Here is a 27,796-nt window from a genome sequence, read left to right on the forward strand (position 1 = left end):
AAGTGAAGTAAGTCAGAAAGAGAAAAACAAATACCGTATGCTAACGCACATACGTGGAATCTAAAAAAACGGTACCAATGAACCTAGTGGCAGGGCAGGAATAAAGACGCAGACGTTAGAGAATGGATTTGAGGACATGGCGGGGGAGGGGAAGCTGGGATGAAGTAAGAGAGTAGCATTGACATATATACGCTACCAAATGTAAAATAGATAGCTAGTGGGAAGCAGCCGCAGAGCACAGGGAGATCAGCTCCGTGTTTTGTGACCACCTAGAGGGGTGGGATAGGGAGGGTGGGAGGGAGTCTCAAGAGGGAAGGGATATGAGGATATATGTATACATATAGCTGATTCACTCTGTTGTACAGCAGAAACTAACACAACATTGTAAAGCAATTATAATCCAATTAAGATATAAAATAAAAATGTGTCTACCATATATTAATGTCACACGTAAGTGTTGGGGAGAAGAACTAAAGTTAATATTATAGTATCCATTTGGGATATTCATTTTTTAAAACTTCTAAAAATATTTCATAATATACCATACTTCTGAGTATATACAATAACCAAAGTAGACTTAAAAACCAAGTTAAAAGTGGCCAATGAATGCTTAAAATCTCATGTTAATACTCACAATACATTCCTATCAGATAGCTGGGTAGTATCAGAAGAAAGCACGTTGGTTGTGTCTTGGAAAAATCTCTCTGGCTGATGTTCAAATGTCATTTCACCTATGACGAAAATGCAGATCAAGGTAGATATATTTTGTCTAGTGTGTTTATTATGCTTTTAATTGCAAAAGTAAAACTTGTTCATTGCAATTAATTTATAAAATACAGAAAAACAAAAGGAAAAAAATTTTACATCACCATTATCCAGAGATAACCATTTTTCAGTAATTCCTGAATGTGTGTATACATGATTTTTTTAAACGAAATTGGATTTGCACTGTATATAATACTGATATGTAATGTACTTTTTGTTTTTAATGATTATAATTTTTCTCATATTAGTAACTAAATTCTACAACATAAATTTATATAGCTATGTAGTAAGGATGTACCATAATTTAATCTCATTCCTTATTTTAAAACTTTAAGTTACTGCTCTCCTTATTTTGCTAAACATACACAATGAACTAAATAGATCAATTTTTTTTTTACAGCATACAATGAACAAAATAAATACATTTTCAAAGATTAGGGAGAAAAACTTAATCTCAAAAAACCACATTGCTATAATCTTCACTTTGAAGTAAATGTTACACATTCATGTGATAACCATGTCTGGATGTGAGTAAAACTGATGATCAAGTCCATAACTTCTATGGTGGAATATATTTGAATGATAAAACACTACGGCCACCTACTCATTAAAAAATATCCCTAGGAATAGAGATTTCCAGACCTTCCTTAGGAGTATAATCATGGCTCATAAAGCTCGAAAGAGGTCTAGGTATTATCATATCTCATGCCAGATACACTTCCACCATTATGGAAAAACTACTCATCTCTCCTTTTTGGTTTAAATTAAAAACAAGACAAATCAAAACAAATTCATCATAGAAGAAAATTAAAATTTTCTTTGCTAAAATCATTATTACTCGTAAAACAATATTTATAGCTGCCCAATCTCTGTAGATTTCTCAGAATTCCCACTTGAAGCCTTATTTTTTCTTGCTTGTTCCCAACGGAAGTAATTGCTGCTAATCACCATAAAATATGCCTTCATATGCTTGGAGACTCTAACCCTTATTTCTCCTCCACTTTACAGAGAGTCCTCATTCTTTTTTTGTTTTTCCCCCCCAGGACCTCTTTTTGATTTTTTATACCATCTTTCCCCACACTTCACTTGTATTAATGTGATCATCGGACATACTTTGTTGTTTCCCAAATAAATATTCATATTCCAAAATATATAATTAAAATTAAATTTCTGTTTAATCTGTTATTACATCTGGAAAGTCAGATAAACTTTGACCAGATCTGTATAGACTATATTTGGGAGGGTCTGACTTAAAACATATAGACCGTGTGGTACTTATAGAATTTGCTTTGGAGTTCTTAGGGACACCTCAAAGAAATGAGGCAGTTAACTTCCAGAGCAGCTGAAAACCAGGTACAAGAACCTCATGTGGAACATGCCACATCCACCAAAACACTGGATGGACACCAAGTCTATTATGTCAAAATTGAAATATAAAAACAATTTTTAAAATCATAAATTCTAAGAAAATTCCAGGCATTTTCAACATCATGAAACATTTTATGTGTTATCTTAAAAGAAGAATTATTTTAATTTAGTAAAACATTGTCTTTAATTTAAGCGTATTTGATTTTAAATACTCAAATGACCCCCCCCCCCCCCCAACTTCCTAACAGCTCTTCAACTGCTAATACATTTGAATGTTTTTTCAACATTAGCCCAAACTTCACAGCACAGGTAAAAGACACTTAAGCTAGGTCATTGATCCATTGTCATAAAACAATGTGCTTAGTTTGTAAAAGAGCATTTTCCAGAACTGATCTCCTCTTAGTCTTAGAATATAACGAGTACACGCTGAGTTAGGTATGTTGTTAGGAAGACTGCCATTAATTCATGCCAAATGCAGGGAACATTGCAGTGCATTTCAGTTTCCTTCCCTCTAGTTTTGCTCTTCCCCTACCTCTGCCCCCCCACCTCCATTTCTTCTTCTTTCTCCTTCTTCTTTCCCATCTTAATGGATTTTTCACAAATACACATTTTTAAGTTTAATCTCCTTTCCCATTTTCCCTCCTTATTATAGTTTAACTTTGTATTAAGCCCATAATTCAGTAGTCATATCCAAAAAAGGGAAGAAGTACATAGCTTAGTGAGGCAGGGGTGAGAAAGGGGATCCAGAACTGTGGCAGTTTAAAAAGAAAAACACTTCTGTTCTTTCCCTGCCCTTTTATTACTGAATAGGTGGATCATTTTCCATATATTTAACCAAACAGAACCCCCATAAACAACTGAAACATCAACATACACTTTAGCATATATTTTTAGTGCTGTAAGTGGATCTAATTTGTGTCAACTTATTCATATGATATCAACGTGTACGTGTAGTGGTGGGGCAGGTCAGGGGTTGAGATTCAGGAGAATACTTGATGGCTGAATCACTCTATTTATTCATTCATTCCCCATCTTGTTTCAGAAAGTATTTAAGGCAGCTAGCTTGGTGAATTATACAATGAAAATCATAATAGTTGACTAAACTGGAATTAAAATTTTCAATTCACATGGCCCTTTATAGCTTTCAAAATGTCTTTACACATAGTTTCATTTCAGTGAAACAAAAGGCCTCTAGTAATTTATCAAATATGTTTTAAATAAATAAATCCTTTAAAATGAATTTTTGTATAATACTTGATTTTTTGTGATATCTTATGAAAATAAAGTTATATTTATTTCTGTTGGTAGATAAAAGTACCTTTTCTTTTTAATGGTCCAAGGATACTTGGTCTAATAGTGTTGGTTGGGACTTTGACTTCTTCTAAAATAAAATTATAATCGTTACAAGAAAACATTTGAACAAGATCAGCTGTGACTATTTCGTTATAACAGATCTAAGGATATACACTAAAAGAGGACTGTATGTAGTATCCCACATCACATGATTTCATTGCTTTTCTCTAAATCTAGGTAAAAACAGGAAAGCCTCAGGACAGAAAACTGTCTTGTAACTTATAAGGATTCAGGATTTTCCCAAGTTGTGGGGAAAAAAAGCTAGAAGGACCTGTAGTCCTGGCTGTGACCTGCCTTAAGACAAGGTGAACATCATGAGTGAATAAGGGGATATGGTTGTTAAACGTTCATTTGTTCATTCGAGAGTTAGCTCTGATCCTTATGAACAAGCTGGGTCAGAGGATGGCTATGTTCAGACAGGGTTAATGAATTACTGATTCTTCATATGGTCACATGTTCTCACACATTCTTAGTTGATTCTTTTCAAAAATACAAAAAGGGCTTCCCTGGTGGCGCAGTGGTTGAGAGTCCGCCTGCCGATACAGGGGACGCGGGTTCGTGCCCCGGTCCGGGAGGATCCCACATCCTGTGGAGCGGCTGGGCCCCCGAGCCATGGCCGCTAAGCCTGCGCATCCGGAGCCTGTGCTCCGCAACGGGAGAGGCCCGCGTACCGCAAAAAAAAAAAAAAAAAACCAAAACGATGACATTTTAATTTAGCTAAAAAGACATTACTTGTTTGGTTGTCACAGAACCTGGAGCTACAATTTTTTTTTTTTTTTTGGCTGCACCGTGCAGCTTGTGGATCTTAGTTCCCCAACCAGGGATTGAACCCGGTATAACTTTTCTCAGAAAGCAGATTAGTGGTTTCCTAGGGTGGGCAGGGGTGGGGGGAGGAGATCAAGTGCGAAAGATCATGGGGAAACTGTTCAGAGTGTCGGAACTGTTCTATATCTTGATTATGGTTACGGTTACAGGATTGTACACATTTACCAAAATTAATCAAATCGTATACTTAAAGGTTGGTGACTTTTGTAATATGTAAATAATAGTTTAAGAAATGAAAGGGAAAACTGCCATTTTGAATCAGCTATAACTATAGCAAAATGTATCCCCCAAAAGATTTGGGTGGTGAAACATTGATGTTTTATAAGTATTTCAAGGGACACAGACTTTTAGACACTCCTTTCTTACCTTCTCAGTCGCCCTGGTGAGAGAAGCTGTTGGGGGTGCTAGAATTAAATCAGTGGACTTTGGAGAAGGTGGTTTCCCTAAATCGTTGTTACTCTTTATAAGCAGTGTCCAATTGTAGCACCTATTGCTTACTTATCAAGTGCTGAGGGTGATAGCTATGGCACGGGGAAGGGAATCCTTACTGCGTCAGTGGTTGTACCATGGAGCTCTCACCATCCTAAAGCAAGCAGGGAACCCAAGATTCACTTCAATAAGCAAAGGCACCTTTTGCCTTTTGGGAAAGAGAGCTACATGCTGGATAAGGGGCTTCCCTAGCACCCAAAAAAGACCTAGAATGTGACTACTCAGTATTGAGCAATACCTAGCAGATACACAAATCCTAAATTTCAGTCTTTCTCTTTGGGTTTGACCTGTGATTTGTTATTGAAAACTACAATGCCGTGTCCAGGAAAGGATCAAAAAAGCTTTGGTTAGAACTAAGATACAAATGGGACAACAAAAATAAACAGCTATAAAAATGTTTATAGATTTTATGTGGACAAAATCAGGACCACACAATTCAGGATTTTAAAACATGTTCTTTTCTTCTCCAAGACACAAGTAAAGTTATATTACATGTTTCTTTCCTCTTTCTAACACACTTGCAGATTTACTCACTAACACTTACATTAATTAGGATTAGGTCAGTTAAGGGAATCCAAGAGCCTCTATAAATTGTATTAGCACCAAAACATGAAAAGTGACAGGCTCCAGAGGTTATCTACTCATTCTTCAGGACTTATTCCTAAATCAGGAATAGATGGCAATCTAAGGCGCTCAGGGCTCAAAAGAAAATAAGATGTCACTGCTTCTGCTGATGACCCATTTCCCTACCTAATAATCCCCAAATCTAGAAACTGACATCTAACCAGAACCTCTTCTACTCAAATTTCAGCTCAGTTCTTATTTTGTCATTATCTGAGATGTCCATGGAAAAGAACCCTAAACATCATTCAACTACCACAACTTAGTAATTATAATATGTACAGGGACATAAAAAAATGTTAGCAAGGAATGTAACTACATTCCAAACATGTTTAAATGAAAGGCTGTACGTTAAAATGCTAGTAGGAGTATATGTATTACAGGCATAAAAATGCAGTATTTTCCCAGTAAATCCATGGCCTGTGGTTTAAAATTCTAATATATAGTTAATAAATTACATAGAAGGGAGTGAAATCATTTATCATTTCATCATCTAAGCAATTCAACCAGCACAACTGAACTTTTTTTAGACTCACTAGGACAGAGAGGAAGTTGATCCACAGGAACAGTGGTTTTGTATCAGACAACTATTTACTTTGAACCCCACTCTCAAGCAATTAGTTATTTTTATGGGTAAATCATAAACTGTTTCTTAAGAGCAATAAAAAATTATGCAGGGCTTCCCTGGTGGCACAGTGGTTGAGAATCCACCTGCCGATTCAGGGGACACGGGTTCGTGCTCCGTTCCGGGAGGATCCCACATGCCGTGGAGTGGCTGGGTCCGTGAGCCATGGCCGCTGAGCCTATGCGTCCGGAGCCTGTGCTCCACAACGGGAGAGGCCACAGAAGTGAGAGGCCCGCGTACCGCAAAAGAAAAAAAAAAAAAAATTATGGAGCATATATAATTTTAGTTTCAAATGAGAGTTTAAATGTCTAGAAATGACAGCAAAACTAGGTAGTGCCAACATGAAAAATCAGTAAAAATTTCAAATTTTCTACAAAATTGAAGTGCTAATACCATACCATACCATACTTCAAAGTTTCTTTCCAAGATTGACCCATCTGTATTGCAGTTTGTACCTCCTTACAAAAGAAAAGATGTCAGTACTGAAGTTTACCTACCGAAAAAAAAAGATATAACTGAATATGATCAGAATAGTAATTCAATGTACACTACTCACCATTCATGCATTGTTTCCCTATTCATTAAATCCACGGCTTCTTCCTGAAAGGTGAGAACGTGAGGATAAACCGAATGCCCTGTTCCTATGATTTGACAAAGTTTTACTTCATTTGGCTGTACATTTATTATTATTCACTGGGCTATAGTAGAGCTAGAGTATAAACAAATCTCTAAACAAGTGTCCGGTTCTCTACTTTTCATTGTTGCACCTACCACACAGAGATCTATTACTTATGCATTATAGTACATTGGATATGCAGGAATTGATTAGATGAAAAACTTTGTACCTTTCTTCATTCAAAAGAGAAAACATCAAACATTAAACTATTTTTCCAACCATTAATACTATATTAACAAATAGCACTCACAGTCCAACAAACTAAATGTCTTTCAGCATGGGTTTGCTTAAGCAAATGATGGTACAAGCATGATTTAAATCTAGTCATTGACATTGAAAAACATGTATTACATATTAAGTAGGAAAAAACCACAAATGCTTCTTATGTAAAACTAAATGAGAGGTGCTCAGAAGGATGTTCCCCAAAAGGTTAACAGTACTTATCAATGAGTAGTGAGATCTGTGACAGTTTGTTCTTTCTTTCTCTGTACTTTACCATATTGTTTGACCTTTTTATAAGTATGCAAGTATTTTTCACATAAATAGTTACTTAAAAAAACAACCCACATATGGAAAGACATCCTGTGTTTGTGAATTGGAAGACTTAATATTGTTAAAAAGGCAATACTACCCAAAGTGATATATAGATGCAAGGCAACCCCTATCAAAATCTCAATGGCATTTTCTGTCAAAATAGAAAAATGACCTTGAGAAAGAATAAACTTGGGAGGACTACACTACCTGGTTTTAAAACTCACTACACAAAGCTACAGTAATCAAAACAGTGTGGTTCTGGCATAAGGACAGACATATAGACCAATGGAATAGAATAGAGAGAGCCTAGAATAATCCCTTGCGTATATAGTCAATTGATTTTCAATAAGGATGCCAAGATCATTCAGTGGGGAAAGGACGGTCTTTTCAACAAATGGTGCTGGAAAACTGAACATCCACATGTGAAAGAATGAACACTTTCCTTACACCATATACAAAAGTTAACTCAAAATGGATCAAAGACCTAAACTTAAAACTTAAAACTATAAAACGCTTAGAAGAAAACATAGGGCAAAAGCTTCATGTCATTGGATTTGGCAATGATTTTTTGGATATGATACACAGGTAACAAAAGAAAAAAATAAATTGAATTTCATAAAAATTAAAAATTTTCTGCATCAAAAGAGAGTGAAAAGACAGTCACAGAATTGGAGATGTTTGCAAATCATATATCTGATAAAGGATTAATATCCAGAATTTATAAAATATTCCTACAACTCAGTGACAACAACAAAACAACTCACTTGAAATACAGATGGTCCCCAATTTACAATGGTTCTGCTTATAATTTTTCAACTTTACGATGGTGCAAAAGCAATGTGCATTCAGTAGAAAGCCTACTTCGATTTTGAATTTGACCTTTTCCCGGGCTAGTGATATGCGGTCAGATACTCTCTCCTGATGCAGCTCCGCGGCAGCCATGGCAGCTCCCCGTCAGCCATGCAATCACGGGGGTAAACATCCGATACCCTTACAACCATTCCGTACCCAGACAACCATTCTGTTTTCACTTTCAGGACAGTATTCAATAAATTACATAAGATATTCCTCACTTTATTATAAAATAGGCTTTGTGTTAGATGACTTTGCCCAGCTGTAGGCTAATGTAAGTGTTCTGAGCACGTTTAAGATAGGCTAGGCTAAGCTATGATGTTCAGAATTTCGCTGCATTAAATGCATTTTCATCTTAGGATATTTTTAACTTATGATAGGTTTATTGGGACATATGCCCACCACAAGTTGAGGAAAATCTGTATGGGCAAAGGACTTAAATAGATGTTCCTCCAAAAAAGATATAGAAATGGCCAATAAGCATATGAAAAGATGCTCAACATCATTTTTTATTAGGGAAATGCAAATCAAACCCATAATAAGATACTGCTTTACATGCATTAGGATAGGCATTATTTTAAAATATGGGGGAAAAAAAAACAAGTGTTGTTGAGAATGCAGAGAAACTGGAACATGAATTGCTAGTGGGAATGTAAAATGGTGCAAACTCTGGGAAAAAATTGGTTTCTCAAAAAGTTAAAGATTAAATTATCATATGATCCAGCAATCCCATTCCTAGGTATATACCCAAAAGAATTGAAAGCAGGGACTCAAACAGATACTTGTATACCAGTGTTCATAGCAGCAGTATTCACAAGAGCCAAAAGGTATCCTTTACCAGATGAATAGTTTTTTTAGATGGTATATACATACAATGGAATATTATTCAGCCACAAAAAGAATGAAGTTCTGACACATGCTACAATATGAATGAATCTTGAAAAGATTATGCTAAGTGAAATAAACCACACACAAAAGAACAAATATTGTGTGCTTCCACTTATATGAGCTACCTAGAATAGTCAAATGCATAGAGACAGAAAGTAGAACAGAGGTTACAGGAGTGGGAGGGTAGAATGGGGAGTTATTGCTGAATGGGTACGGAGTTGCTGTTTGGGATGATGAAAAAGTCCTGGAAGTGTAGAGTAGTGATGGCTGCCCAACATTGGTGCTAAATATTATGCGGAACATGAAATAAGCAGATGAGCCTTCCCTTAAAGAGGCCTAGAATCACATTGGAAAGACAAGCTTTATTATATACATTTAGTCAATCTCCAAAGTAAGCATAGTCATAGCCCAGGAGGTATACAAGATGATCCACTGAGAAGAAAAAAGAAAACAAAATAGAAATTTAATTTATATACTTTAAAATCCAAGACAGTAAGAAATGAAAGCTTGCCGATATTAGACATACAGATTGACACTGGTGCCCTCACTCAGCCCATAGGGTCCAAAGATCTTGTGAGAGGAGAGCCTTTTTTTGGCCTTTAGCTAAGTACAACTAATTGCAGTTTTATCTAGTTTTAACTAAACCAAGCACCGCAAAATGGACAAGTGCCTTAACAAGATTCCCACGAGAAACCTTGGACAGAGATTAGTAATGCAAGTCTGTGCAGACAACAGCCTCTCCTGGCACAGCTTCTCATCAGCCACCTGACTGAAAACACGATGCTGAGCTAATCTGCTTTGTCAGGGAGCTAAAGTAATTCTAATCCTCAAGACCATTGGAAACACGAATTCATACTGACTCTCAATAATCATCTATAATTAATAAAATAAAATTTTAAAATTTCTAGAAACATCATTTCATCTTCATCTCATCCTTGTTATATCTCTAATCTTGCATATATTCTATGAGTCACACTATATGCTGGCACTCAATATACACTATATTCACAGTATATGGCGATAATGTAAATACAATAGACATAAATTGGAAGCATGTGCTCAGTTTTTATTGATGCAGTGCGTGATTAAAAGAGTTTAAATATTACTGTCTACAGTATAAACAATAAATGTCATAAATAGTCTGTAATAAAGAGTGGTGTGAGTTGTGTGACTTAAAATTTGACCTCGGCCTTGAAAGACGTTTAAAATCTGGACAAGCAGAGGGTGGAGGGGAGGCTGTAACAGAAGAAGGAACCATATGAACAGAAGTTTAGAGGAGAGAAAGTATATGGCAGGTTACACGGTAGTGAGACTAGTTTGGTTGAAAGGGAATTTGCACTACAGAGCAATGAGAAAGAAAACTGGTAAGAGCACCAGATTTATGGGATCTTAAATAATTGAAGAGATTGAATTTAAAGAGTTTGGGCAGAATAGCATAGCTGTTTAGGACCACTGGTTTTGGAGCCAAACAGAACTGAGTCAAATCCCAGCTCTATAACTTACTACCTGTGTGACCTTAGGCAAGCAACTTAACCTGAGCCTCAGTTTCTTCATCCTATAAAGATGATGATAATAATAAGGATAATGACGTGGTTGTACAGTTCCTATTAAAAGGTCTGGCACGGGCTTCCCTGGTGGTGCAATGGTTGAGAGTCCACCTGCCGATGCTGGGGACACGGGTTCGTGCCCCGGTCCGGGAAGATCCCACATGCCGCGGAGCGGCTGGGCCCATGAGCCATGGCCGCTGAGCCTGTGCGTCCGGAGCCTGTGCTCCGCAGCGGGAGAGGGCACAACAGTGAGAGGCCTGCGTACCACAAAAAAACAAAACAAAACAAAAAAAGGTCTGGCACATAGTAAGTGCTCAATACAGCCTAGCTATTCTTCTTCTTCTTATTATTCAGAAGGTAATGGGAAGCCATTGTAACTTTTTGCACAGGAGAGAAAAAGATGAAAATAATGTTTTAAAAAAGATATTTTGGTGTTGGTTGTGGAAGTCGGATTAAATTAGCAGAGATAGGAAATCTATTAGAATATTATTAAAGTAATCTGGACCCAAGGGACAGAAGGAAGTAGTAATGGGAACAGAGAAGGTATTGTCAAGGAAGAATTAATAGGATTAGATGCCTAATTGGATACAGTAGAAAAATAAGGAAGAATTGAAGATGAACCTAGAGCTTTGAGTCTTAAAACTGTGAGACTGACTATTTTGATGCCATTATGGAAAATGAGAGAAATTGGGAAAGGAAGTTTAAGAAGTTAATCAGTCTTTTAAAACAATGGGATAACAGTAAATCTTTTCAGCAAAACGTAATTGTTAGCATAGTTCTTCCATTTAATATTGACATAGATGTAGATGTTTTCCTCTAGGGAGAAGCTCAAAGTATTTTGTAATTCACTCAATCCACAAGTAAAGAGCAAGTTTTCCCAGAACTAGGACAGAATTTTGCTTATTGTTTCTCCCACTGAAAGTTGGAGCATTCCCCAACATCAGCTATTTTAGGATCATTAGTAAAAGTGGGTTGACACTTTTATTATTTACATCTTGCCTATTTCCAAAACGGATATGAGATGGCTTATAATAAAATAAGATTGTTAAATTAAGGATTAAAAGTCAAGAGCCATGTAACTGTCAAGGGCAAAGAGTATGCTAGAAACCTAGGTTAAGGAGAGTTGTTGTACTTGAGCACTGAACTTAGCTTTCAACTTTTTAGTATCTAAGGTAAAAATGAAAATAGGAAGTCACCCACTTTTGCTCTCTGAAGGAGAGTATGCTTGAAAGATTTTAGTTGCCCAGTGGCACGTGGCTCAATAAATGCTTGCTGAAAGAATGAAACAATTTGTAAACTAAGATCAAATTAAATTTCTTTTAAAACAAGCTAGGCTATTCCCTTAGAGAAGGTCTCTTCACAAGAGATACTAGGTACTTTGTAGGTTCCAAGGAAAACTCAAAAACAAATCACAGAAATCTAATGTCATTGCTTTACTAGACTAAAAAATGGTAACAAAGTCCACAAGACAGACTAACTGTGAAACCTGGCCAGCAGAAGAAAAAGCTCACAGGCACACCTTATGTAACAGACAATATCTAAATTGTCCCTATCACAATCATGCCCTGTACTCCAGCTGGTATAATCTGTTTTAAATGGCCTCATCTCATAAACCTCCCCTACATTTTTGTCTAAACCCAGTTTAATCTATCCAAACTAGGTAATATAAAAAGAAGACTGTAAAATGTGTGGCTAAAGTTCATATTTGTGAAGATATAAATACAAGGGATGCTAGAAATGCAGAGGTAGTATGTAAGTAGATAATTTTTTAATTGATTTTACTGAAGGCACTACAGAGAAAGTCAAGTTCTTATTGGGTACCAATGATTTTATTTTCTATTTAACAAGTCAGGAAATAAATGTAAAGTTATAGAATAATATGTTGTGAACGAACTGTTACGGGTTCAATTGTTTCCCCCTCAAATCCATATGTTGAAGTCCTAACCCTCAGTGCCTCAGAATATGACTTTATTTGGAGAGAGGGTCTTAGCAGAGGTAATCAAGTTAGGATAAGGTCATTATTGTGGGACCTAATCCAATATGACTAATGTCCTTATAAAAAGGAGAAATTTGGAGATAGACACTTGTATAAGGAGAATACCATGTGAACATGAAGATGGCCATCTACAAGCCAAGGAGAGAGGCCTGGAACAGATCCTTTTCTCACAGCCCTCCAAAGAAATTAACCCTGCCAACACCTTGATTTCAGATTTCTGGCCCCCAGAGCTGTGAGAAAATGAACTTCTGTTTAAGCCCCCAATTTATGATACTTTGTTAGGGTAATCCTTGCAAACTAATACACAAGCTATTTCTGCAGGGATGTTATTTGTTTAGGGGACTGGGAGGGAGGGAAATAAAGCCTGAGTGCTTTCAAACCTCTTGAAATATAAGCTCAATTGCTATTAGGAAAGGAAAATGACATAAAAAGAATAATTCCTGAATATTTAGGAAGAATTACTATGTTTAGAAAATCAACTTCAATGGTAATCATTTTGCAATATATACACATATCAAATTATTACGTTGTACACCTTACACTTAGACAATGGTATATGTCAATTATATCTCAAAGCTGAAAAAAAAAAAGAAAATTAATTTCTAGCTTGATGTTCTCAAGCTCTCTAATACCAAGAAAACAGCTAACAACCACAGTCAAGAAGAAATTGTCTGGGACTTCCCTGGTGGCGCAGTGGTTAAGAATCCGCCTGCCAATGCAGGGGACACGGGTTTGAGCCCTGGTCCGGGAAGATCGCACGTGCCGCGGAGCATCTAAGCCTGTGTACCACAACTATTCAGCCTGTGCTCTAGAGCACGCGAGCCACAACTACTGAGCCCGCGTGCCACAACTACTGAAGCCAGTGCGCCTAGAGTCCATGCTCTGCAACAAGAGAAGTCACCGCAATGAGAAGCCCGCGCACCGCAACGAAGAGTAGCCCCCGCTCACCGCAAAACTAGAGAAAAACCTGCGCGCAGCAAGGAAGACTCAACACAGCCAAAAATAAATAAATAAATTTAAAAATAAATAAGTAAATAAATGGCTTCATTTAAAAAAAAAGAAGAAGAAGAAATTGTCCATTAACTGCCTAATAGGAAAAGGGCAACTTAAACCATACCCTTACTTGAAAGTTGACCCAGAACATAATATTGACTTGGGGCTGTGTGCTTGTTTTAGAATAAAAGCAAATATAATCAAATCAGTTTGTAGAAAATACAGGGGATAAAAGAGCATATTAAACAGCACCACATGGAAGCAAAATCAGAATGTGGGGCTTTCCACAAGACAAATGGCCTGGTTTCTTCAATAAGGAAGTGTCATGGAACAAAAACAGGAGGGGAAGACTGTTTCAAATAAGAGACCTAAAAGATCATGGTTGGAACATGTTTGAATCAGTGAAAAAGGCATTTTTTGAGAATCAGGAAAATTGAACCTGGACTGGTTATTAGATAAAATTAAGGAATAACTCTGTTAGATGTGATGATGGTTTTGCAATTATGTAAAATAAAAAGTCCTCAGAGATTCATACTAAGTATTTAAGGGTAAAAAGATATTAGGGTTTTACTTTAAATCACACTCCTCCCCCCAAAACAGAAGGGGATAGTTGAAAAATGATGTACAAAATGTAATCAATAGTTGAAGCTAGATATTGAATACATGGAGGTTCTTTTTTGTATGTTTTAAAATTTCCATTAAACAATTTTTAATGTAGTGTGCCAGGAACCACACATATATTAAATCCTTTCATCCTCACAAAAATCCTACGAAGTAGCTACTATTATTTCCCCCGTTTTGCTACAAAATGAAATTAAATAAATGCCTTTGTTAATGTCACTAGAGTGAAAGTTCAGAATGTAATGAGGCAAGAAACAGACATTTCTGTTTTGTACTTAAAAGGTTAAGTTCAACAGCTAAAAAGAAGTCATGGTTAAAGAATGCATGTAAAGAAATATGCAACTTAAGATATCTATCAGACAATTAAACTGCTGAAAATAAGTCTTAATTTTCCATTCAATCAGCACCCAGATTGAAAGTTAATGTTATTTCTATTTTCCCATTTCATTCATTTTCTACTTGTGTTTCATTTTATTTTATTTTAGCTTTAATTTTTGTTTTATAATTTTATTTAATTTTTTAAAATTTTAATTTATTTTTTACTGAAGCATAATTCACCTACAACACTATGTTAGTTCCAGGTGCACAGCATAGTGATTCACTATTTCTATATATTACAAAAAATGATCACCACTTGTGTTTCATTTTAAATGTTTATAATATATATTCTGTCACTATGGAAGTAAGTTGCTTTACAATTTATATTACTAACCAGTTAAATTAGTCCTGATTTCAAGCTTCATAATCAAATAGAAACATGTAGTAATCAATTTAAAAATATTTGGTCTAATTTAGGGGAAGCAAAAAAAATGCACAAATAAACCAGAGGTCCCTTTAACTACTAGTTTTAGGTTCTTTCATTAAGAATTTCTTAAATAGCTACATACTCACAGAGACAAACAGTAAAAGAATGTCTTATTTACTAAAAAGTAAAAGGATCTTTTAAACCAGACTTTCTTGCTAGTGGATGATAAGCTGGGCGTTAGGGAAGCCATGGTATGAGGGAGAGAGGGAGAGAGGGAAAGGAAGCAGGAGCTGGAGCACAAAAAACTAGGGTTACGAGATACTCTGGGTTTTGTGCCACTGAAAACATGGTGAGGGTAGCTGTAAAAGAATCCAGTAATTTGGGACTAAGTCTTGGCTTGACACTTGCTAACTCTGGACATTTGGTAAATTACTAACTTTCTGCCATCTTTGGTTTCTGACCTTATAAGTTTGTTGTGGGATGAAATGAGACCACAGATGAGACCTATTATAGTGCTAAGTGAATAATAAGTGCTTCATAACAGTTAAGCGGCCCCGCCTTGAACAAAAGTCTGCTTGTAGTTGGGTGAAAAAAATAATCCCACCACCTGTGGTGAAATGGCGATTTGATCTTTTGAGTTCTGTGGCTAATCCTTGGATAAATCAAAGATTTAATTCTGTATTAGGCTTTTGCTATTAAACACACACACACACACACACAAAACATAAGACAGTGAGGTACAATGTGTTCCTGAACTCAAATCACTGAGAAGTGAACACAAAATGATAGCGTAAAGACGGTTTTATGTGTCGAAAAAATTCTTCATCTGGGGATTTAAGAAAACCATGATAACTATGGCTGTTATGAACCTGAAAATTAATTTTCATATATAGTATTCATCATCTTCTTTGAGATCCCTGAAAGAAATTAGATTCAAGGTAAAAGAGTATGCAGTATTTCGGGAAACTATCAGTTTATTAAGACAGTTAATAACCCAAATAAATAGAGGGCTCCTTAGTTGTTTTGGATTCTTTTTTCTTTTTGTTTTTAGAGCAACCATTCCTGGAATTAAAAACTTAATCACATGTGACCTCACTTAGAATTACTGAACCACAGGTATTGTTTAAAAGAAAAATAAAATTTACTTTTTTTAATGAACAGCTGTCAGTTTCTCAAAACTTCTTCTTACCTGTTTGATTTGATGAAGGTGACTGGTGGAAGCCTGAATGGGAGAAGGTGGCACAAACTGAAATTTAAAATATAAAAGTCAAGTTTCCTTTAATGTTTCTGATTATTTCTAAACATTAATTAAGTCAATGTTGAATGGCTTAAGGTATTTCTTGAATGCCTAATGCATGCTAGCAACAGCATTAATTAAATTTAAGGTTTTTAAAAATTAAAAATCCAATTGAATCTCTTTTCTCAACGCTTATGAAGACCCATACAAGAGGGAAATGAAAGAATGGAGAGATTTAAAGCTGTGTGAAAATAAGGCTTGAAAATTACCTTTAGAATTCATTTATCAATTCTATCTGTAGCCTGGTTCGTTCTTGAAATGCTAGATAATGAATTTACCATAAAGTATGCTCACATTATATCTTAAGGTCACATTGAATTGTATTTAAATATATTTAATGAGCACCTACTATATGCTAAAGCACTGTGCTAGGCCCTGAGGATCCAAAGACAAATAAGACATTTTCCTGTCCTTGAGAAATTCAAAGTCCAGGTAGGAAAAACTAGGCCACAGGTAAGTGCCAGAACAAGTTAGGATTTGTAGGAATTCAAAGGACAGAGAATATGATTCTGCCCGGGGTCTTCGAGACGGCATCACAGAAGAGGGCAGGAATTCATTAGATAGAAAAGAGGAGGGAGGCTATTTCAGGGAGTGGGGAAGAGATACTCAGGCAGAGAGCCATGTTTGGGGAACAGAGAGATTCAGGGTGACTGAAACTTGGCACGTGATAGTGCATGGCAAGAAGCAAACTTGGGGGAAATTTGGCTGAAACCAGGTTGTTGTTTTTGTACTTTAGCCTTTGAGCCTAATAGGAAACCTAAAGCATAGGGTCCTCTGAGGTCTTAAACCTCAAAGGTATTTTAGACAAGAAGATCATATCTATTTTAGAAAGGCAACCCTAGCAGCATATGCAAAACAAATTGAGGGTGGAGGGAAGAGGTACTAGAAGCAGGGTCACGGGCCAGGTAAAAGATGACAAGGGTTTGACCGAAAAAGGGAGGGATGAAGACAAGGAGGCAGATTGGAGAAATGATAAGAAAGTAGAAAGAGCTAAAGGTTGGCCTGAGGGTTCTAGCTGAAACTATAGATGGGTGGTGGTCAAGAAAGGCAGTGAGAGGAGCGTGTTGGCCAAATAAATATTCTTATGAAGCAGATAGTCTGAATTTTTATTACGTTTTAAAATTCATCATATGACTTTTAAAGGAGATATTACCTCGCCAATTATATTTTTCTGAAGAAAGTGTTGAAATCAGTTTTTTTTTCCTAATCATTTGCTAGAAGATGGAGGAAACAGCCAAGGTTCAATGACATTGACACATCATCAACCAAAGTTCACAGCTCATATTAGAGTTCACTCTTGGTGTTATACATCCTATGGGTTTGGACAAATGTATAATAACACAAATCCATTGTTACAGTATCATCTGAGCAGTTTCCCTGCCCTTAGAATCCTCTGTGCTCCACCTATTCATCCTGATCTTTAATTTTTTCAGCAGAAATTGACTCACTTTCTTTCTCATTATAAAGCAATCAATACATGCTCAGTATAAAACATAATTAATGGGGGAAAAAAGCATCATCCACTCTCCAGAGATGACCATAGTAAATATTTCAGTGTTTATTTTTCCAGATACTATTTTGCAGTTTGAGTTTTTGGGTTTTTTTGATAACACATTCCAGCTCCACATCTGGGGCCACTGGCAGCTCTCAGCTCCTGGTCCAGCTTCTATCAAAATGTCTACTGTTCACAGAATTCTGTGCAAGTTTGACACTATCCACCTGACCACTGACCACTATCCACCCCCAAATGTAGACAGGTCAGTCAAAGCATACACCAACTGGGATGCTGAGCGGGACGCTATGAACATTGAAACGGCCATCAAGACTAAAGGTGTGGATGAGGTCACCATCGTCAACATTTTGACCAACTGTAGCAATGAACAGAGACAGAATATTACTTTTGCCTATCAGAGAAGGACCAAAAAGGAACTTGCATCAGCACTGAAGTCAGACTTGTCCAGCCACCTGGAGAAGGCAATTTGGGGCCTTCTGAAAACACCCACTCAGTACGAGGATTCCAAGTTGAAAGCCTCCTCCATGAAGGGGCTGGTGACAGATGAAGACTCTCTCATTGAAATCACCTGCTCAGGGACCAACCAGGGGCTGCAGGAAATTAACAGTCTACAAGGAAATGTACAAGATTGATCTGGAGAAGGACATTGTTTCTTTTTCTTTTTAAAAATATTTATTTATTATTTTTGGCTGCGTCAGGTCTTAGTTGCGGCATGCAGGATCTTTCATTGCAGCGAGCAGGCTTCTCTCTACTTGTGGCACATGGGCTCTCTAAGTTGAGGCGCGTGGGCTCAGTTGCCCCGTGGCATGTGGGACCTTCATTCCCTGACCAGGGATCGAACCCATGTCCCCTGCATTGGAAGGTGGATTTTTAACCACCGGACTACCAGGAAGTCCCAGGACATTGCTTCTGACACATCTGATGACTTCTGCAAGCTGATAGTTGCCTTCGCAAAGGGTAGAAGAGCAGAGGATGGATCTGTCATTGACTATGAACTGACTGGCCCAACATACTTGAGATCTCTATAATGCTGGAATGAAGAGCAAAGGAACTGATGTTTCCAAGTGGATCAGCATCATGACAGAGAAGTGTGTGTCACCTCCAGAAAGTATTTGAAAGGTACAACAGCTATAGCCCTTATGATCAAGAAGGAGGGCAAAGGAGACCAGCAAAATGTTTTCCTGAACCTGGTCAAGTGTATTCAGAACAAGAAGTCCCTGTATTTTGCTGACTGACTGTACAACTCCATGAAGGGCAAGTGGACTCACGATACGGTCCTAATTCGAATCATGGTCTCCTGCAGTGAAGGAAGGGGACACATTGAAAATTAGGTCTGAATTCAAGAGAAAGTATGGCGGGCACTGCCACATCCAGGAGGACAGCAAGGGTAACCACTAGTAAGCGTCGCTGTGCCTGGGTGGTGGGGGTGATGCCTGAGATGGCACAAGTGTCCAGAAGTGGGGCTCCTATGATTCCAGGTGACAGTTCTAGAAACTCAGTTTGCAATTAGCAGCCCCCTTGTACCCATCCCTCACCTTGCCTAAGCATTGCCTGACTTTCCCAGCAAGTTTCTCCTTTTACAAAGAAATGAACATTCCAAGGAGTTGGAAGTGAAATCTATGATGTGAAACACTTTGCCTCTCTTGTACTGTATGGTAAACAGATGAATAAATTGAATTTTTACTTTAGAAACAAAACAAACTCAAAATCCATTCCAAGTGTCTTTCCATGTTAAAATTCACCTGCAACAGCATTTTTAAAGGCTGAAAATTATACCATATAGAAGTACCATAATAATAAGAAGCACCTATTTACGTGCCAGACGTGTCTTATCTCACTCAATTCTCCCAACAACCCCATGACAGAATGGCTCAATGGGAAATTTACACCAAAGATACCAGTGAGGTTTATTGACATCTCAGGAAACTAGTTCTATTTTAATACCTTGCTTCATGTAGAAAAATTGACATTATTATTGTCCCCATTTTAAAGATTAGAAAACTGATGGCCAGAGAAATTAAGCAACTTGCTCGGTCATACAGCTGATAATTGCTAGAACTGGGACTCAAACACAGATAAGGAAGGCTCATTCATTAAATCTGTTCCCTGTTGCTGGACATTCATACTGTTGCCACACTTTTTGCTTGCTTTTTATAAATAATGCTATGATAACCTTTAAACTAATCTTTGCACACATCCTTAGTGAATTCTTTAGGATAAATTCATAGAGTTGGAATTTCTGGGTCACAAGGCTGTTGATACGCATTGCTGACCTGCCCTACAGAAAGCTTATACAAATTCACTTTCCAGCTGTGTATGAAAATATTGATTTCCTTGTACTTCTCCAACATTAGATATTATTGCTAATTAAAAAAAAATGTATGCCCATTCTTAAGGCATACTGTAAAAAATAATCTATTTTCCAAAGCAAGTAGAAAATATTGTGATTTATCCACAGTTTTGGATATTCTCCCCCAATGTGCCCGTCTATTAGCATTGATCATTGAGAAGTTGTGCGGCAACATGCACCAAATCTGAAAATTTTAGGTTTACTTTTAAAAAGTTCAAATACATTGGGTTGGCCAAAAAGTTCGTTCGGATTTTAGGACAACGTTATAGAAAACCCGAACGAACTTTTTGGCCAATCCAATATATATCCACACACATATCCTTGAACAAGCAGAATTTTAACAAGTTTAATTCATACTACTGATGCTCATATCATCCTCATTCAAATGCCCAGAAAGTTCACAATATAGAATGTGCAACACTAAGGTTTATAAGATTTATAATCTAATTGAAAAGACATGTTAACCTGAACTTAAATATATACATACACCTTACATACAGAAAAATATGGTACTTTAGCTGTTTTATAAATGACTGTTACTTTTTAAAAAGCCAAAAGAAGAGAATTGTATGGTGTGGCAAACTGTTCTAAACTAATTATGAAAGACTTCCTGGAAGAGATTATTTTTAATTGATATCTAAGAGATGGGAAGGAACCAGTTTAGTTTCAGGCAACGGCTCAGAATTTCCTACTGGAAAACTTTATCCAGGAAATCCTGAGAAGATTGCCTGACTGAAGTTGATGACATCTGCAAGGATATAGTGTGAAATGTCTGGGGAAGGTAGGATTTGAACTTGAGCTATAGAAGTATAAGCCACAGTAAAGCTTTTAAACTGGACAAAATATGGATCATTTATGGGACTTGGTTGGTTCTTTTAGTAATAACGTAGAAAATTAATTGTAGAAAAGGCATCTGGAAGAGAATTCTCCCAAAGATTAAGTACTGTACGTGGTATATGCAAGGGAATGACCTCAGATAATTTTTCTACATGAAACAAGGCATTAAAATAGAACTAGTTTCCTGAGATGTCAATAAACCTCACTGGTATCTTTGGTGTAAATTTCCCATTGTGCCATTCTCTCACACTTTAGGGAAAAAAAGTCCTTGGGAGGAAGCAACAGTACCAGCATCAAGGAATGATGTCACAGGGCAGGGAGGGTAGGAGTGGGACTGGGGGATTGGGAGGGTGCTGGGTGAAGCTGATTCCCAAGTGTTATCTCTAGTGAAGGAATTAAGATAGGAGGAAAGGTCGTGCTTAGTTCCATTTAAGAGAGACCACAGAAAACTAATATTGTAAAGACATTAAATTTTTTAAAAATAATGTTTAACTTTCCTAGGTTTGCTATTTTTAACCCATTTCCTACTGTAGTTACTAGAGATAAAGCACTTAGAAAATTCTGAACAAGGGTTGTATGCTATGTTTAGGAATGTCTCTCCCGAGTTCCCAAAATGATTTAAGGTGGCTTACGAAGATACTGAACATGAATTGAATGTAGGCTAGAAGGACAGAACATAATGCAGGGCAAGGAATGTATTACACACTCACTACTGGGTGGGCCATAGATTGGATTTAGAGTTCATAGTTGCCAATGTGTAAAGCAAAACCTAATCAGATAAATATTGGTAGCCATAAAATTAAAACGGACAAATTGCTCAAGTAAAGTACAACCGTTTCTGACAGGAAGATGAGATACTTTTCCTGGAGAAAAGACAAGCCTCCACCAAGTTTAACAGAGGTTCCAGGAAGAGAATTCCAAGCAGAAGAGTGGGGAAACAGGCATGCCAACCTCGGAGGTCTTAGGGGATACAGCAAAGGGGTAATTCAGGGGGAAGGCATAGTCTCCATAGCCAGAAGAAGGCCTCAGGTTTCTGCTCATCAGAAGTGGGGTGGGGTGATTTCCTGATAGTGGTGAAGAAAACATTTGAGCTTAATTAAGAAAATAATTGTGAGATAGCAGATTTTTACAAGGTTTGTAAATATACATCTCTATTTGTGTGTTAAATGGCACCCGTGATTCTTCAATGCCCTCTATCACCGCGATTTTTTCTAAAACACTGTTCTACCTACATTTTAATACATTAAAAGCAGTCTCAGTTAAAATTTTTTTAACTGTGGTAAAATATACATAAACATCAAATTTACCATCTTAACCATTTTTAAGTGTACAGTTCAGTAGTGTTAAATAAGTACATTCATATTGTTATGTAACCAATGAAAAGAATCCTTTTCATCTTGCAGAAGTGAAACTCTATACCCATTAAACCAACACCGCCACCACCATTCCACTTTCTGTCTCTGGGAATTTGAATACTCTAGATTCCTGCAGTACCAATTTTAAGCACAGTCTAATATGGGATAGGATCCTTAAACTTATGGTTAATGATATCATTCAATAACACTTTTCAAGTACAGTTGACCCTTGAACAACATGGGTTTGAACTGCACGAGTCCACTTATACCTGGATTTTTTTCAATAAATATACAGTTGGCCATTTGTATCTGAGGGTTCCCATCCATGGGGTAAAACAACCACAGATTGCAAATTTAATACACAATCTGTGGCTGATTGAATCTGAGGATTCAAACCCTTGGATATGGAGGGTGGGCTATGGGACTGGAGCATACTCGGATTTTGGTATCATCCGCGGGTCCTAGAACCAATCCCCCGCCAATACCAAGGGACGACTGGATTTTCAAAACAATATTTTTTCAACAGGGATGTTTCTATTTTGCAATGTGGTATGTCCGCTAGAAATGAAAACACCTCTATTGTTGATGCTTTGTGAAAAACATTCAAATAGTATAGAAATGCATAAGGTGGAAGTAAAATTCTTCCTATAATTCCATGCTCCAGAGATAACTACTAATAATAGATTGATACATATCCTTCTCGACATCTGTAAACATATAGAAGATCATGCTATACATGTGATTCTGAACCCTGGGTCTAGTTACTAGGTACAAAGGTTAGTGAGGCTGCTCAGGATGGTAGAGTGGAAAGAAGGAAGGAACCTGGGTCTCTGATGACATCCCTGAGCCAGTGAATTAACCAACCCTGGAATCTCCTTTCATAAGACTTCTTGTTGTTTGAGATAATAAATGTCCCTTATTGTTTAAGTCACTTCTAACTGAATTTTGTTACTGCTGCCCCAAACATTCTACTTACTATGTCATTTTCCTAGATAACTCAGCCTATCTATACTTAAGGCAACTATGTACCTCCATATGTCTTATAATTATAATGAGGTGATACTTGGAACAAAATAAAAGCATATGCATAATACTGTTACAGCAAGCTAAACCAATAAGCCTTGAAATTCCCATCATCAAATAAGTTAAAATGACTTCAGTTCTGCCAAACCCAATCCATTGTACAAGATGGTTTATTTTCAATATGCATGTTATTAAGCTGAACCTTACGGGCATTAAGAGCCTAGAAATCCTAAGGAAAATTATGCATTTTAAAAAATGTCAGGTACATAGTTTCTCTACATATGTACTATTACTAGCAGAAACACATTTATTGAGCATTTAGTATGTACCAGTGCTGTGCTGAGTGCTTTACACCGATTAATATAATCACAACAAACTTATGAGGCAGATACTATTACATTCCCATTTTACAGATGAGGAAATTAAGGCATAGAAAGGTTTATCTGCCCCCCCCCCCAAATAATCAAGCTCATATGTATGGTGCCATTTATAGGTCCTTTACTCTCAGTCATTATTTAACCCAATCCAGTCTGGCTTCTCATCCTACCCTTTTCTCCACTGAACTTTCAAGTTCATGAATAAGCTCCATTTTGGTAACTCAGAAGGACACCTTTCAGTCTTTATCATGTTTCACCACTTAACATGATACTCTCTTCTGAGTCTCCTCCCACCTCTCTGACCATTCCATCGTAGTCTTCTTTTGTGGGGTCTCTTCTGAGACTGATTTTTAAATCTGGTGATTTTTAAAGCTTTTTCCTATAGCCTCTTCTCTTCTCCTTTTATACTCTCTCCATAGGTCATTTCATTCATTCCCATAGCTTTAAATAATAATCTATTGATGAGTCCTAAATGTATCTCTAGCCCAGATCTCTATCCTGAGCTTCAAACTAGTATACATAACATCTCCACTTAAAGATCTGAGAACCTCAAACTTAACATGTCCAAAACTAATCTCATCTTCCCTTCTAAATCCACGCTTCTTCCAATGTTCCCTTCTTCTGTGGTACCACTATCCCATCAGTTGCCCAAGCCAGAGAGCTAGTAGTCATCTTTGCCTCCACTGTTTCCCCCTCTCCATCGAATCTATCACCAATTGATTCTACCTTTCAAGTATCTCACGCATCTGCCACCGTTCTCCATGCCCACCGCCATCACATTAGTCCAAGTTACTATCAGCTGTTTGCCAGGGTTACTGCAGTTGCCTATCTGAGCTTCTTGTATCTACTTTTGTCCTCTTCCAATCTATCAATACTTTCCCCCTCTGCAGCCAGGGTAATCTTTTAAAAATGCAAATTTGGGACTTCCCTGGTGGCACAGTTGTTAAGAATCCGCCTGCCAATGCAGGGGACACGGGTTCGAGCCCTGGTCCAGGAAGATCCCACATGCCGCGGAGCAGCTAAGCCCACGTGCCACAAATACTGAGCCCGCGTGCCACAACTACTGAAGCCTGTGCGCCTAGAGCCCGTGCTCTGCAACAAGAGAAGCCACCACAATGAGAAGCCCGCGCACCACAATGAAGAGTAGCCCCCGCTCGCCACAACTAGAGAAAGCCCATGCGAAGCAACGAAGACCCAACACAGCCAAAAATAAATAAGTTAATTAATTAATTAATTTAAAAAACACAAATGCAAATTTGATCAGGTCAATCACAGACTTAGAATTCTTTAATGGCTTTCCACTGGCCTTAGGATAAAGGGCAGAATCTTTATTTTTTTTGGCCACACTGTGTGGCTTGTGGGATCTTAGTTTCCTGACCAGGGATTGAACCCGGGGCCCCGGCAGTGAAAGTGCCGAGTCCTAACTATTGGACCACCAGGGAATTCCCAAAGTGCAAAATCTTTAAAATGACTTGGAGAGCCCCACAAGCTTTTGCACTAGTTTATATCTCCAACCTCACTTCTCACCGCTTCATCTTCCATTTTAGCTAGAATGTACTTCTTTCAAATTCTCTACACACCACACTCTAGGCCTTCTAACATGCCATTTTTTAAACCTGGAATATTGTCTGTTCCTGTAACCAATATCCCAAACTAGCGAACACCTACACAGCAGTAAGATCTCAACTAGTATGTCATTTCCTCTCTAAATCCCTCAAACTAGGTTAGATCTCCCTGGCAAGCAGATCAGGGCTTAATACATAGTAGGTTCCTAAAAATATTTGTTGACTTGGCCGAGTAGAAAAGAAGACTGGATAGGTATGGAGGGCTTTTTATTTTTAACATCTTTATTGGAGTATAACTGCTTTACAATGGTGTGTTAGTTTCTGCTTTATAACAAAGTGAATCAGTTATACATATACATATGTTCCCATATCTCTTCCCTCTTGCATCTCCCTCCCTCCCACCCTCCCTATCCCACTCCTCTAGGTGGTCACAAAGCACCGAGCTGATCTGGTATAGAGGGCTTTGATAGACAAGCAAGTGCTCAGTAAATGTTGAATGAAGGAGTAAATGAGCGGGTGGGTAGAGGAAGAAAGATTTGTTTAATGAACAGTTCTATTTTTTTCCCAATATACTATTAGTACATTTGTGGGAATAATATTGAATATCATCTTATAAAGATGAAAATGTCCAGTTTTAAGATTAGGAGGCAATATTTTAAAATAGGTTCCAAGCTATAACATTTCATTAAAATATGTTCTATAGCTTCCATCATATTAAATCATATAAGAGAAATCTATGAATAACTGTATATCAACAATTTTCTCAGATAATCTAGACAAAATGGACAAATTTCTAAAAACACACAAATTACCAAACTAACTCAAGAGGAACTATAAAATCTCAAAAGACCTGTAAACAAGCAAAGAGATAGAATCTGTTTCCACAACCTCCCAATAAAGAAAAGTCTAGGGCCAGATGGCTTCACTGGTGAATTCTACCAAACATTTAAAGAATCAACACCAATCCTAATAAAACTCTGCCAAAAATATAAGAGGAGGAACATTTCCTAACACATTCTATGAGATCAGCATTATTCTGGTACCAAAGCCAGCAAAGATACTACAAGAAAAGAAAACTACGGCCCAATATCCCTTATGAATACAGGTGGAAAAATCCTCAACAAAATAATAACAAACCAAATCTAATAGTACATTAAAAGGATTATACACCAAGACCAAGTGGGGTCTATCCCAGGGACTCAAAGGTGGTTCAACATAAGAAAATCAAAGTAGTAATTCATATTAACAGAATAGAGAGGAAAAAACAAATGATCATCTCAATAGATGCAGAAAAAGCATTTGAAACAATTCAACACCCTTTCATGATAAAACTACTCAGCAAGCAGGAGTGGAAAGGAATTTCCCTAACATGATGAAGTGCATTTACCCAAACCTATAGCTAATATCATACTCAATGATGAAAGACTGAAAGCTTTCCACTTATGATCAGGAACAAGACAAGGATGTGTGCTTTTTGAAACAAGAGAGAGGTGGTGGTTGGACAACATCGTGAATGCACCAAATGCCCCTGAATTGTACACTTTAAAAGAGCTAACTATGTGTTATATGAATTTCACCTCAATAAAATGATTCAGAGAGTGAATCATTTATTCACTTTGGCTTACTGATGTACAAGCATATTTCCTATGTTTACAGGATAATTTGTAGATGAGTTCTAATTTAGAGATTGCATTATAACACCATGAAAAACAAACTATATTTTCTTTATTTTTATTTTATTTTTTTAAACATCTTTATTGGGGTATAATTGCTTTACAATGGTGTGTTAGTTTCTGCTTTATAACAAAGTGAATCAGCTATACATATACATATGTTCCCATATGTCTTCCCTCTTGCGTCTCCCTCAAACTATATTTTCAATTCAAGATAAATGCGAGATAAAGTCCAACTATAAGCCTGAAAGCTACCCTTAGGAGAGCCTGCAAGTTTTCCTCTCAAAATTAGAATGTTCTTTTAAAAATTGAAAGCCAGATGGTTTTATATATAAAAGCAAATCTCAATGTTAAATCCATGCGGGATTTAAAAGTTAATTCTCCTGCAGCTGCAGCAGCTGTACCAGTCATAACTGCAGCCAATGTGTTTATTTTTCCTTCAGTAATGTTTAGAGCAATGTTTCTCAAAGTGGGAACTTGTTTGAGATGCAAATTCTCAGGCCCTGCCTGAGACCTCCTGAATCAGAAACTCTGGGGTTGAGGGCCAGTAGTCTGTTCTCACAAGTTTTCCAGGTGCACACTCAAGTTTGAGAACCACTGACTAAGACCAATAGTGCAAGTCTATAAGCATTTTCTTACCAGACAGTGCTGTGCCATACACGATGTACTGTTTCTTCGAGTTCTTAATGTGTCAGATTGGAACACCTGTGTATTACCACTAAGAAGAAAAGGAAAACATTTGTCATTTAAAATCCATTACAGACATTTTTTAAAGAAATAAGATTTCAAATCCTTAAACGACAATGCCATTGATGTAAATGGCTTCTTTGTGGAGACAGCTGTGCAGATGTAGGAAGTAGAACACACACACACACACACACACACACACACACACACACACACACACA

At 37.2% G+C, this 27,796-nt stretch overlaps 1 protein-coding gene and 1 pseudogene across 1 annotated transcript in view; one reads left to right on the forward strand and one right to left on the reverse strand.

Moving 5' to 3' along the window:
* Positions 1 to 647: 647 nt before the first annotated feature.
* PABIR3 (PABIR family member 3) overlaps positions 648 to 27,796 on the reverse strand; it is a 33,298-nt gene continuing 6,149 nt past the window's right edge. The window contains exons 2-5 of the mRNA XM_024746577.1: positions 27,528 to 27,606; positions 16,088 to 16,144; positions 6,603 to 6,646; positions 648 to 731 (exon numbers count right to left, since the gene is read on the reverse strand). Of these exons, the coding sequence (XP_024602345.1) occupies positions 728 to 731; positions 6,603 to 6,646; positions 16,088 to 16,144; positions 27,528 to 27,606 (184 nt within the window). The 3' untranslated portion in view covers positions 648 to 727. The remainder of the gene's footprint in view (positions 732 to 6,602; positions 6,647 to 16,087; positions 16,145 to 27,527; positions 27,607 to 27,796) is intronic.
* On the forward strand, positions 17,822 to 19,106 carry LOC112400688 (annexin A2-like; annotated as a pseudogene).

Source organism: Neophocaena asiaeorientalis, unplaced genomic scaffold (genome assembly GCF_003031525.2).
Source record: "Neophocaena asiaeorientalis asiaeorientalis breed wild unplaced genomic scaffold, Neophocaena_asiaeorientalis_V1.1 scaffold1019, whole genome shotgun sequence".
NCBI lineage: Eukaryota > Metazoa > Chordata > Mammalia > Artiodactyla > Phocoenidae > Neophocaena > Neophocaena asiaeorientalis.